This window comes from Mus caroli, unplaced genomic scaffold (genome assembly GCF_978045245.1).
Source record: "Mus caroli unplaced genomic scaffold, Mus_caroli_1 scaffold_4, whole genome shotgun sequence".
NCBI lineage: Eukaryota > Metazoa > Chordata > Mammalia > Rodentia > Muridae > Mus > Mus caroli.
In genome coordinates, this window is record NW_028227259.1 from 128,292,479 (window position 1) to 128,304,962 (window position 12,484).

Sequence of the window (12,484 nt, forward strand, 5' to 3'; positions counted from 1 at the left end):
CAGCAACACAGCTGATCGAAGTGGGGACTATACTCCTGCTTTATACAGAGACCAACAAGCAGAGGCTGAGTAGCTGCCTCATATCACACAGACTCTAAAGGGAGGAACTGAGGGGACTCGGGGTGGGGGGTAAGGCGGTGAGGCGGTGAGGGAGGGATTGGGGTAGAGCCAGCTCAGGCTCACTGGCCTTCTCTGAGACTACTCTGACTATGTCACTGCCCCCAGGGTTGGTCCCTGTGAATTCCTGGACACCCACCATGATGTACCAAGCCCTGTGCTTACCATTCCCCACAAGAGAGAGGAATGGTTCAGAAAGGTTGGTAGACTTACCCCAGGTCACACAGCTCATTGAGACCCCAGGCCCTGCCAGTGGGAGGAGCTATGGAGTGACCTTCTGATACCTCCTTCCTGCCCATGCTTCAGGAGAGGAGCAGACCTATAGCACCAGACATCTAACTTTCAAACCAAGACGAGCTTCACCCTTCAGCTCCGTTCAGTCACACGAGACAAGCTCATGCAACAGGAGACAGATGGGGACAGATATATGCTACCACACACAGTAGAATTCTATGCAGCCAAAGAAAATAAGGTTGGGTTGGGATGTCCAGGAGACATTAGCAAAACAAACAAGAATCCAACCAGTATGCACAGGGGAGAAGCGATGTCCTGGGAGCTACGCCGCCAAACACCAAAAAGAGAGGACGAGGGCTCGCCTGGGAAGATGGCTCTCTGCATACAAAGGCTGAGCGTGGTGGCTATAATCCCACTGCAGGGGAGGTGGAGATAGGAGGATCCTGAGGGTGACTGACAGCTCCTCTAGTCAATCAATGAGTTCCAGGTTCAGAGCGATTCTGTCTCAATAATAAGGTGGGGGTCATTGAGGATGATACACACGCTGACCTCTGCGTACACACAAGAACACGAACACATATGTGTGTGTACAGGAGATGAGGAGATCTCCTGTCCACATAGAAGTCTATATAACCTTCTGTGGTTAGCCCTGGGCCAGAACAATGCGGGCAATAGGGTAGAATTAACTAAACTTTTGCCTTTCCACATCTTCTTTGCTTTGTTTTGTTTTGTTCTTGGAGACAGGGTTTCTCTGTGTAGCTCTGGCTGTCCTGGAACTCACTCTGTAGACCTTGACCTAGGCTGGCCTTGAACTCAGAAATCCACCTGCCTCTGCCTCCCAAGTGCTGGGATTAAAGGCGTGCGCCACCACTGCCTGGCTTCTTTGTATTTTTTAAAAAGAGATTTATTTATCTTATGTAGGAGTACATGGTGGCTGTCTTCAGACACACCAGAAGAGGACATCGGATCTAATTACTGATGGTTGTGAGCCACCATGTGGTTGCTGGGAATTGAACTCAGGACCTCTGGAAGAGCAGCCAGTGGTCTGAACCTCTGAGCCATCTCTCTAGCTCCTTTCTCTATATTTTTGAGACAAAGGCCTTCTCTTTGCCCAAGCAGACCACAAACTCTCAACAATCCTCCTGCCTCAGTCTCTCAAATGCTGAGAGGACAAGGGGAGTAAGACACCATACCCATTTCTTCTGGGTCTCCCAGCTGTGTAAACCACCGAAGTAAACGGCTACCCGCTACCCGTTTGAGAGGGAAGAGGTTGCTAGGCACCCTGCAAGTACACCCCTGGAGACCAAGGCTCAGTGTGGTCAGACCCAAGGCCCCACTTACCCAGAGCTGCTACGATGAGGAAAAAGGAGGCAGCTACCAGGAAGGCCACGTCAGGCTTTGTGTAGGACAACAGCTTCTGTAGTGTGGCTCCCGATGCCTGCTCAGCAGGGGCCCCACCCTCCCCGTGGAAGCCCTCATTCCCTGGCTCCAGGGCCTCTGCGTCAGGCCGCACAGTGGCCAGCAGCCCCCACAGCAGGAAGGAGGCAGCCAGCGAGATGTAGGTCCACACGAAGAGCGCCCAGAACCATGGGTCCTGGATGGGCCTGCGCACTTCTGAGAAGAGTAGCAGTTTGGCCATGGCATAGATGCCCACAAAGAGGCACACAAGGGTGATGACGAGCCACGAAGCCCGCAGGCGCCTTGGCCCCAGAGCGCTGTTCTTGGCCACGCCTATGGTAGCCCCCAGCAGCAGGCAGCTGCGGTACAGGCAGGCAGCCCAGAGGTCCAGCACCGAGTCGAAGATGTTAAAGTGTCGGATGTCCTCCAGCAGGCTGCGGTCCAGGTGGCTGAAGGCGTAGATGGCCGTGGTCACCCCGACGTCCATGCTCACGAAGGCCAGCGTCACTACTACTGCCTTCCACAGCCTCATCCTGCTGGCTGGTGGCCGGCGGGTGAGAGGGGCAGGCTTTGGCTCACCGGGGCAAGGCCATCACTGACAGCTGGGCAGGGCCACACCTGTGGGGGCATCAGAAAGAAAGCATCAGAGCGAAGGGGCTAAGCTGTGTTCCTATGGCTGCACGACCCCGAGGGAGTCTGGTAATGACAGTGATGTCCCGGGATGGTGGAGGGTCTTCTCCATGCAAGGGATGCTTATTTCACATCTGCTGTAGGCAGGACTCTGTTCCTTGCGTTTGGGATTTAGCAATGAACAAAACTTGAGGCAGGTGTGGAGAATCGGGCTTCTAATCCCCACACTCCCCTCCAGAAGCTAAAGCAAGGAGGACTGCACCGAGTCTGAGTCTGGGGTTAGCCTGGGCAACAGAGAGAGAAAGACACTTTTTTAAAAAAAAGAAAATGAGCCGGGTGTGGTGCCGCAGGCCTTTAATCCCAGCACTCGGGAGGCAGAGGCAGGTAGATTTCTGAGTTTGAGGCCAGCCTGGTCTACAAAGTGTGTTCCAGGACAGCCAGGGCTATACAGAGAAACCCTGTCTCAAAATAACAAAACAAAGAAAGAAAGAAAGAAAGAAAGAAAAGAAAAGAAAAGAAAAGAAAAGAAAAGAAAAGAAAAGAAAAGAAAAAGAAAAAATGAAAACAGGGTCTAGGGAAAATCAATGGCTCAGTGAGCAGAGTGCTTGCTATGTAAGCATGAGGATTCGAGTTAAATCCCCAGGACCCACAGAAGCCAGCCAGACACTCTGAGTCCCAGAGGGTGGGGTGTGTCAGAGACAGGTGGATCCTGGAGTTCACTGACCAGCCAGAGTCGCTGAGCACCACGTTCAGTGAGAGACCCTGTCTCAAAACATAAGGCGGAGGGCTACAGAGACGGCTCAGCATCACATGTAACTCCCCCTCTATCTGACACCCTCTGGACGCCACAGGCTCCTGCTCAAATGTGCTACACATAAACTCATGCAGACACACACACACCCATAAATAAAAATAATCATTATCAAAACACACAGCAGCAGCAGCAGACAACAAAGAGAAACAAGAAACAGTGAGCATAGAGCACAAAGATCTCTGCTCCTATAAAGATGGCCTCCCTCTACAGGAGGGAGATTCAAAAGGGGCGGACGGGGCTGGGCAAACAACTCACTGGTTAAGGGCACCAGCCGCTCTCCCAAAGGACCCAGCTTTGATTCCCAATACCCACACAGTAACTAAACACTCTATAATGCCAATTCCAGGGGCGTTGACATCCTCCTGTGGCCCTCTTGGCCACTGAATGCATGTGGTGCGCACACATCCAGGTAGGCAAGAAATTCAGACACATAAAATAAAAAGCAATCTTAAAAGAAAGAGAGGGGATGGAGAGGTGGCTCAGCGGGTAAGAGCACTGACTGCTCTTCGGAAGGTCCTGAGTTCATACCCCAGCAACCACATGGTGGCTCACAAACATCCGTAATGAGATCTGACTCCCTCTTCTGGAGTGTCTGAAGACAGCTATGGTGTACTTGCATATAATAAATAAATAAATAAATAAATAAATAAATAAATAAGAAAAAGAAAGAGAGGACTGGTCCTGATGCTAAGAATGAAGCCGGTGAAACGAGAAAGGGGGACAGAAGGGGAGGAGACATGTGAAGAAGACTCGGAAGAGCTGAGGGAGCGAGGCCTGGAATTCTAGCTACTGGGGAAGGCAGGAGGCTGGCAAGCTCAGGGCCAGCCTGGGCAACTTAGTGAGTCCCAATGTCAAATTTAAGACAAATTTAAGAGATAGTATAGGGTTAAGTCAAGGCCCTGGGTTTAATGTCCTATTAAACACACACACACACACATACACACACGAGGGAGGGAGAAAGACTGAGAGAGACAGAGAGACAAACAGAGACAGAGAGGAAAGAATCACCCCCAAGGACACACTGGGGAAAGCATTTTGGACAGGGGGAAGAGAAGGCCTGGACCTGAGGCAGGAGTGTACCCTGAGACAGTGAGAGCACAGGCACTGGGAAGTGGGGGCAGGGGGAGCGATGGGGATCGCATGGAGGACTTTGCCACCACTGAGGAGGTGACGCTGAGATTAGCAGAGCTCAAGAGATGACCCTGGTGTCTTCACTGTTCCGGTTGCGCAGGGTAGCAGTGAAGTTCAGTGCCTAGCTATCAGGCCCGGCACACCTGGCACATGCTGACTGCTGCTGATAGCAACGGCAAACATTATATCTCAACTCACCTTTCACACTCTCAGGTTCCATGGCAACCCAGAGACCTTTGTGTCTGCTCGGAAGTTTCTAGAGTCTATTAGATCCAGCCTGGGTTGGCCCTCACACCTAGCTCTGGATCTTGTTTTTTTTTCTTGCTTTTGCTGTCCACGCCACTGAAGCCCCTCCCACACGCCCCCCGCCACCCCCCCCCCCCAGGGCCTGGGAGAGCCCACAGCTTGAGGGAGGCGAGGTGTGGATCTTGTGGCTGGAGGTGGAGCTTGTTTAGGTAGGTTTAGGATCTGGCTGAGGCAGACCCCGAGCACTGACTGACTCCTGCTCAGATCTTCCTCAGAGGAAACAACAGTGTCGGTGCCCTATCAATAAAGCGGGCAACACTCTGAGCCCTATGGCACAGGGAGGCGCTAAGGGACAGTCAGTCCTGAGGGACACCTTTCCCCTGTTGCTCTGGGGCCACACCATGGGGACTGACTTTGAATTGTCGAGGGATCTAACCTTTTACATGAGGTCAGTTTGTCTGCATCCCCATTTACATCTGGAGAAACCGAGGCACCGGAAGACAGTCACCAGCTCCTTTCACTCAGCCAACACGGGCCCAAACCAAAAGAAGCCCCTGTGTGAAGGACCCCAGCTCCAGGGTCCTCCACCTGTGCGCACTGCATACCCGACATACAGCGGGCGCCTAATACCTGCATTGCGTGCTTAATGAAGGCGCCAAGCCCCACACTGCCTGCTTTTCATGTGTTCAGATTATCCTCAAGATAACTCTGCGAGGTTTGCAGTGTCATCAGTGCCACTAGCCAATGGCAAAAATGTGGCCTAGGGAAGAATTTACCCAGCATCCCATGGCCAGTGAACTGGCAGAGCGGCCAACACTATACCTGGATACAACCACACTGACAGGAGGTGCTCCTTTAAGGAAAATACTTGACGTTGCTCAGGCAAGAAGCAGAGGTGACACTGGTAAGAGCCTGCATCCTCTGATGGGCACATGAGTGTGGCACCGTGAGACTTCCATGAAATATATTCTAATTTTATGGTTTAGACACTTGAGGCACAGAGAGGTCAGATGACCTGCTCCATGTCACATAGCTAGATAGAGCTCCAAAGTCTGGGCTCCACACCTCTATACGTGATGACAGTCTCTTCCAGGTGGACATGCCCCACCCCACCCTGATGCCAAGAAAGGGTCTGAGGTGCGGAGATGTCATGAAGGGTCCAGAGCCTGGGGGGGGGGGTTGTTTTATTTTCTTTTTAATTTTTCTGTCACTCCAGCACTTCCAGGCAGACCTGAGTGTATGTCAGAGCTACGGCCTGATTAGTCAGCATCTGCCTTTCCGAAGGGAGCCAGGGCCAAGTAGGGTCAGGGCAGAGAGAAGGAGTGAGACAGGCAGGCTCCCTCAGCCCTTCCATCCCTGCTAGGTCCGAGCTGCCAATGCAGCTCCTGGGCTCAGTCTGCTGCAATGCAGACGCCTCAGGGAGTGTGAGTGGGTGAACTCCACTCGGAGCCTGAGAGGGAAGCTCCTGGCCTAGCGCCACCGCAGGCCTCCTGCCAAGCAAGTGCCGGCTTTACTAGGCCTGCCAGGCACCCGACTACTGCCTTCCTGGGGTGGGCACCAGCGGTTCATGGGCCCCCTAGGAAGGGGGCCAAGGCTCAGGAGTGAGACAGAGGATCAACCAGAAATGGGAAGCCAGCCTGCAGGCTGGAACCACTCGCTATCCAGCCTCCTTCCCTTTGACTGTCAGTCATGGAGGATTCCTTCCTGCAACCCCAACAGCCCAAGTTAGCCAGGCACCCACACCTAGGAGCCCCAAGTGCCCATGTCCTCTGGAAAAGAACACTCCAGATGCTAACATCAGAGACTAGCTGAAGCACTTTTGCAGGTGACAAAAAAATGAAGCCGGGAAGGGAGATAGAGAGGCTTGGCTAGGGGTCATTTGAGGCAGAGCACCTATAGTGCCTAGGTGCCCTGCCCCCCTCCACCCCACCCCCAGCGCCATCCGTCGTCTATTCAAACATCCACAGATCAGAATCCAACTCAGGTCAGGGCAGGTTTTAATCCTGGGGCGAGGGTGGGATGGCAGGTTACCCTCGTTAAGTAAGCTACCAAGCAGAGTGCAGTGGGAAGGCCACAATCACACTGTCAGGCTAAAAGCCGAGGGCAGAAAGGCCGCTCAGGAGGCACATGCCAATCCCCAATGTGCCTGGACTCTGAGGACGCACAGCTAGGTGGAATTGGAGGACGCATTGTCGGCACACAGGTGATACGCATGGCCCAAGAGACAAGGGCAAGCTGGTGGCTAGAGGTGGTGCAGGCCTTGCTCTGGGGCCAGTAGGATCCAGGAAGACAAAGCAAGTTGTCTTGGCCCAAATGCTTAGGCAAGGCATGGGACTGGCAAGTGACCCCTGCCCCACTGGGTTGTGTTTTATATTGGTGCTGGGGGTAGAACTCGGGACCTTGCTCCTGCTAGGTAAGAACTCTTCCACTGAGCTACATCCCAAGCACAGGGGGTTTTTGAGAAGGCTTTCCCACCCCCCTTCCCCGGAGGGGGTACTGCTTGGAGTACCCACAGCCGTCCATTGTAAGCAAGAGTAATCGGGAACAGCCAGGAGAGAAGTTGTTATCATTACAGTCACAACAGCTATCCGTCTTGGGTCTTCCCTGGTTCCTGTACCTCCCAGCTCTGTGACCCAGAGTCCTGGGAGGCTAACAGTCCCAATGCCTGTTACAGCTCAAGGGAAACCCCACACGGTACCCTCTGCTGGAGAAGGAGGAAGAGGAGGAGGAGGAGGAGGAGGAGGAGGAGGAGGAGGAGGAGGAGGAGGAAAGGCGTGCCCAGGCTAATTAGGAACTGCAGAGAAAGGTCCTGCCTCGGGTAGCTCAAGTGATTCCCATTCACCCCTCACTCTGCAGGCTTGTCATTCCGAGGGCCCAGCCGAGGGCCCAGCCCTGGAGAGGCCGGTCGGTGCAGCTCTCAGCAGTCCCTAACTGCCTTGTTGTTGTGTGTGTGTGTGTGGGGGGGGGTTCTCTAGAGAACATGACACACCCAGGCTGGGTCCACATGGCTCCATCCTGACTCCCGATCTTACTTGGGCCACCACATCCCACTGCTGTGACTGGCGACGCCAGGTGGCCTCAGGGAACCTGGTGGCAAACAAGGGGGTCCTGACACCTGTCCCCACGCCATCTGCAGCAGGGTCATGGAGGCCACCCATCTCCAGGGGGTGGGGCAGAGGGCAGGGAAGTGTCCGCCACGCTTGCAGCTATCTCAATTAACTCAGGCAGGCGAGGAGGAGCCCTCTGGGACCGCACAGGCCCGCTTGACGGCTGGGAAGGCTTGGCCCAGGCTAGGCCTGGCGCTCGCAGCCCTCAGAGGTCGCCACCAGCTCCATGCCGGGCCACAGGCCTCCAGGGTCTCCTCCAAACGCTCTCCCCGCAAGGTACCTACAAGACCGCGTCGCAGAAGGGTCAAAAAACAGCCGAAATCCCGTTGCGAGCTCCGCAGAGCTGGGGGCGGCCCTTACCTGCCACCAGGTGAGTCGTCAGAGGGTGACGCCGTGGCCGGGACGCGGGGACACAGGATCCTGCCTCTCACCGAGCCCACTCTGGGCACCGCTTTGCTCCGAGCAGGCGCTGCGCCGCTACAAGGTCGGAGCCTAGCCCAGCTGCCCGCTGACAGGCGGGCGGTGCCGGGGGCGGAGTTTCATGGGGGTGGGCGGGACATCCTGGATGGGGCGGGGCCTCCGAGAAGGAGCCGACGAGGCCTCCTGGGTGGGCGGAGTCTCAAGGAAAGTGGGAGGGGCCTCGGGGTAGGCGGATTGAGGCGGAGTCTTCAGGAAAAGGCCTCCGGAGAAAAAGGCCTCGGGAGAAATGGGCTGAAAGAACCTCCCTAGTGGGGTGGAGCCTCAGGGGAAGTGGGCGGGAACAGAGCCACGAGGATGGGGCGGAGCTTCCGGGGCAAGCTGCGGGAGGAACCTCCCTGGTGAGGTGGAGCCTCAGGAGATGTAGGCGGGACACCCAGGGTGGGAGGATCTTTAGAAGTGGGCGGATCCCCTAGAATGGGGTGGAGCTTCTGGGGCAAAGGGTTGTAGGCATCTCTTGGGAGGAGTGATCCCGGACAGTCCTGAACCCACAGCACCTTTAACAAACCTAGCTTCAACCTGGCCCCAGGTCCCGAGTGCTGGATGCTCTGCATCTGCAACAGGCCTGTGCGCATACTCAGGGGACAGAAATATTCTTTAACGGGTTATTTTCCTTGAAGGCACAGTCTGCGAACCCTGGAGGACGTGGCTGGGTTATTAAGATCCTCATTCATTTACTCACCCATCTTTATCCAGCACCTACCGCTCACCCTATGTCATTCTAAGCATTTGAGAGCTGGGCATAGCTTTATGCATCTGTAAGCCCAGGTACTGGGAGTTCAGGGCCAGCCTGGGCAACAAAGACCTTGTCACTTAAGGAAAAAAAAAAAAAAAAAAAAAGACATGTCAGAACCCAATCAAGATTTCTGCCTTTCTGGAAGGACAGTCTAAATATGGAACCAGATAATATATGTAAGAAGTATATTGTAAACCGGGCGTGGTGGCGCATGCCTTTAATCCCAGCACTCGGGAGGCAGAGGCAGGTGGATTTCTGAGTTCGAGGCCAGCCTGGTCTACAAAGTGAGTTCCAGGACAGCCAGGGCTATACAGAGAAATCCTGTCTCAAAAAACAAAACAAACAAACAAACAAAAAGAAGTATATTGTACATATTAGCAGGGAGGATAATAATGGACAGTGCTGTGAAGTAGAAATTTATGGTTTCTTTAGAAAGTTGGTTGTGTCAGATGGTGTTCTGCTGGGTTAAACACATGAAGGAACATTTCTCTGAAGCAGACATAGATGAAAGGATGCTTTGCTTAAAGCAAACATGTAAGTGGACGCCAGGCAGTGGTGGCGGATGCCTGTAATCCCAGCACTTGGTAGGCAGAGGCAGGTGGATTTCTGAGTTCGAGGCCAGCCTGGTCTACAGAGTGAGTTCCAGGACAGCCAAGGCTACACAGAGAAACCCTGTCTAGGAAAAAAGAAAAGAAAAAAAGAAAAAAAGAGAGAGAGAGAAGCATGGCAAAGAACTTCTCTGAGTGTCCCTGTTGGTCCTGGTCACTCCTGCTGACTCTTGCTGATTTGGCTGAGGCCTGACCTACTAGGTCATGCCACCACTGCTGATTCGAGTTTGCTATTTACTACTAAATTAGACTACTGATATAGTCTCCTTTTAAAAAAAAAGATTTATTATTATATGTAAGTATACTGTAGCTGTCTTTAGACACACTAGAAGAGGGCTCACAGATGGTTGTGAGCCACCATGTGGTTGCTGGGATTTGAACTCGGGACCTTCAGAAGAACAGTCAGTGCTCTTAACTGCTGAGCCATCTCTCCAGCCCTACTGATATATTTGTAAAGTACTCACAAATGGATCGAGCTGCTGCTACTAAATCCTGCGACCTGAACTGCAGATTTCCTGACAACGCAGAAGAGATTTGCTCCAAAGAACAACTTCTAAACAGGTACATGTCCCTCGTATCCTAAGACCCTTTCTTTCCCACTACCTCTGGTGGGTGGTGGGCTACAGGGAGATGGAGACATTTAAAGACCCTTACTAAAGTCAGAGTTTAAGATTCAAAGCAACAGGGCTGATTTTGCAAACTTGACACATACTACAGTCATCTGACAGCTTCAGTAGAGAAGCTGCCTCTATTAGACTGTCCTATAGCAAGCCTGTGGGGACATTTTCTTGATTGGTGACTGATGTGGGAGGTCAGTCCATTGTGGGTGGTGTCTCGTGATCCTGGAGGCTATAATAAAAGCAGGCTGAGCAAACCATGGGGAGCAAGCCAGTAAGTGGCACCCCACCATGGCCTCTGCATCAGCCCCTGCCTCCAGGTTCCTGCCTTCCCTTCTCTTCATGATGGACTGTCAGCTGTAAGCTGAAACAAACCCCCCTCGCTGAGTGTGGTGCTGGCTTACCTAACACGCATGAGGCCCTGGGTTCCTTGCCAGTATTGCAAAAACAAAGCAAAATCAAGTCCAGGGATGGGGTTGAAGTGTCTTGGGACAATTCTATCTGGAAAGGCCTCTAATGAAAAAGAGAAAAGAGTTAGCTATAAGAGAACGAGGGTGCATTTTAGGATGCAGGAGTGGGAGTTCAGTGGCTCTGGGCAGGAACTGGTCCAACCATTTCCGGAATAGAAGGTGTCTGCAGGATTTGTAGGATCTAAGTGGGCAGTGAGCTAAGCTGTAAAGAGCTCTTCCCATACCCACCCATCCTCAGAGCCTTAAACTGCTCTCTGAACTGAAAATGGCCTCTGCTGGTCCCTCAGGACAGTCTCCTGGGAGGGGAATTCAGATTTTAAAGTTGTTGTTTGGGTATTTTTTGGGGGGAGGGTGGTCCAGTATCCAGCAGGAACTTCTTTTACTGGTGGAGTCATGAACAGGAGCTAAAATTTGGTCGGCAAACAGATACAATTGTAGAGGGCTGGAAATAAATGAGATGCCCGTCCATTGGGAACCAAACTAAAAATTAGGCAGGAATCTATCAGAGGAGCACCTGGAAGCAGGGAGGAAACACACACATGGGGCTTGTGAAGGGGTATGGACAGCTACCTACAGGCAATGAGTGAAGCTGCATTAAAAGCAAGGGCGAGTGGATGCCTGTATTGGAAGGGAGTGTCTTGAGTGGTTCAGCTAGGTCCATGTCCTGTCCATAGTGTGACCTATGCAAGGACTGTGCAAGAAGCACTGCGTACTATGTGATCAGCACTGCAGAACTTCGAGGGTCTGAGGGGGCCAGGCCTGCCATGATAGCCCATGGCTGTTGTACAGCCATTTCCTCCAGTATAAAGTTTCCCAACAAATTGAGAAGCTCTTCAAGACACAAGACACAGACGCAACAGGTTGTTCTAAAGGGAGCTGAGACAGTCCATCTTACAGGAAAGTTTGTTAAGCTCAGGAAGGAAACAACTCAGATTGCTAAGGAAGTTCCTGAAACTGACCAGATCTACTAAGCCCTGCCCCCTCCATCCCAATGTAGTATATAAGCAGTAAAAAGAGCCGAGAGTTACTCTCAGACCAGTGAGCCGTGCAGAAGAGGCAGAGACTAGCAGAGCTACCTGCAAAAGACACTCCAACCTGCTGAGCTGCCTGCATGCTGTATTGCGAGAGTTCCAGATTCCCAGCTTTGTGAGCTGTCACCCAATTCTTGGGTGTGCTTAAGTGATGTGGCTGTCTTTTGAGTCACTTCTGCTTCTGTAAGTAGGTCCCCATACAACTCACTGGGCCACAAAGCTGAACGTTGGTGGCGTCTGTATCTTCCCAGGAATGGTGGCAGACAGAAGTGGCATACAGTAAACTCTAACAGGAGCAGGGCCAAATCACTTTCAGGAAAACTGAGATGGCTCTGAAACTTGATACAACATCTAACCGCATTGAAAAATATTAGCAAGAACTGTCAGGACCATAAAGATGGCTCATTGGAGCATTTCTAAGCCTGAAGTTGAGTTTAGCCTTTGGGACCCATGTGGATAGGACAGAACCAACTGCAGAACACTGTCATCTGACTGCTACCTTCATGCGCATACACACACACACACAAAATCATACACACACACATATATACATGCACATACACACATGCACACATACACAGAAAATCTCACACACATATATACATGCACACACACATAAAATAAGTAAAAAATTCAATAAGAAGTAGCTATAAACATAATGGGGTCATGTGGGTTTGCTGTGTTGTCTCCACACAGGACTTTCCTCTCTGCATCTCAAGCTTGCAAGTTCTCCAGCCTCTTACAGGTTGTCTCTGCATAGCTTGTTCCCTCTACCAAGGGCAAAACCTGTACCCTTTTCCGTAGTCTGCTATTGTAGTGAGAAACTTTTTTTTTTTTTTTTGAGACAGGGTTTCTCTGTGTAACCCTG

At 52.3% G+C, this 12,484-nt stretch overlaps 1 protein-coding gene across 3 annotated transcripts in view; it reads right to left on the minus strand.

Moving 5' to 3' along the window:
- Positions 1-12,484, minus strand: part of Abcb9 (ATP binding cassette subfamily B member 9) — a 45,861-nt gene that overhangs the window by 27,241 nt on the left and 6,136 nt on the right. For 2 of the 3 annotated variants that reach the window (XM_021162354.3, XM_021162352.3), the window contains exon 2: positions 1,693-2,367. In XM_021162354.3, coding sequence (XP_021018013.1) covers positions 1,693-2,281 — 589 coding nt within the window. In that variant the 5' untranslated portion in view covers positions 2,282-2,367. Of the gene's footprint in view, positions 1-1,692; positions 2,368-8,037; positions 8,205-12,484 lie in introns of those variants that run through there. The other variant, XM_021162351.2, reaches the window with a different exon arrangement.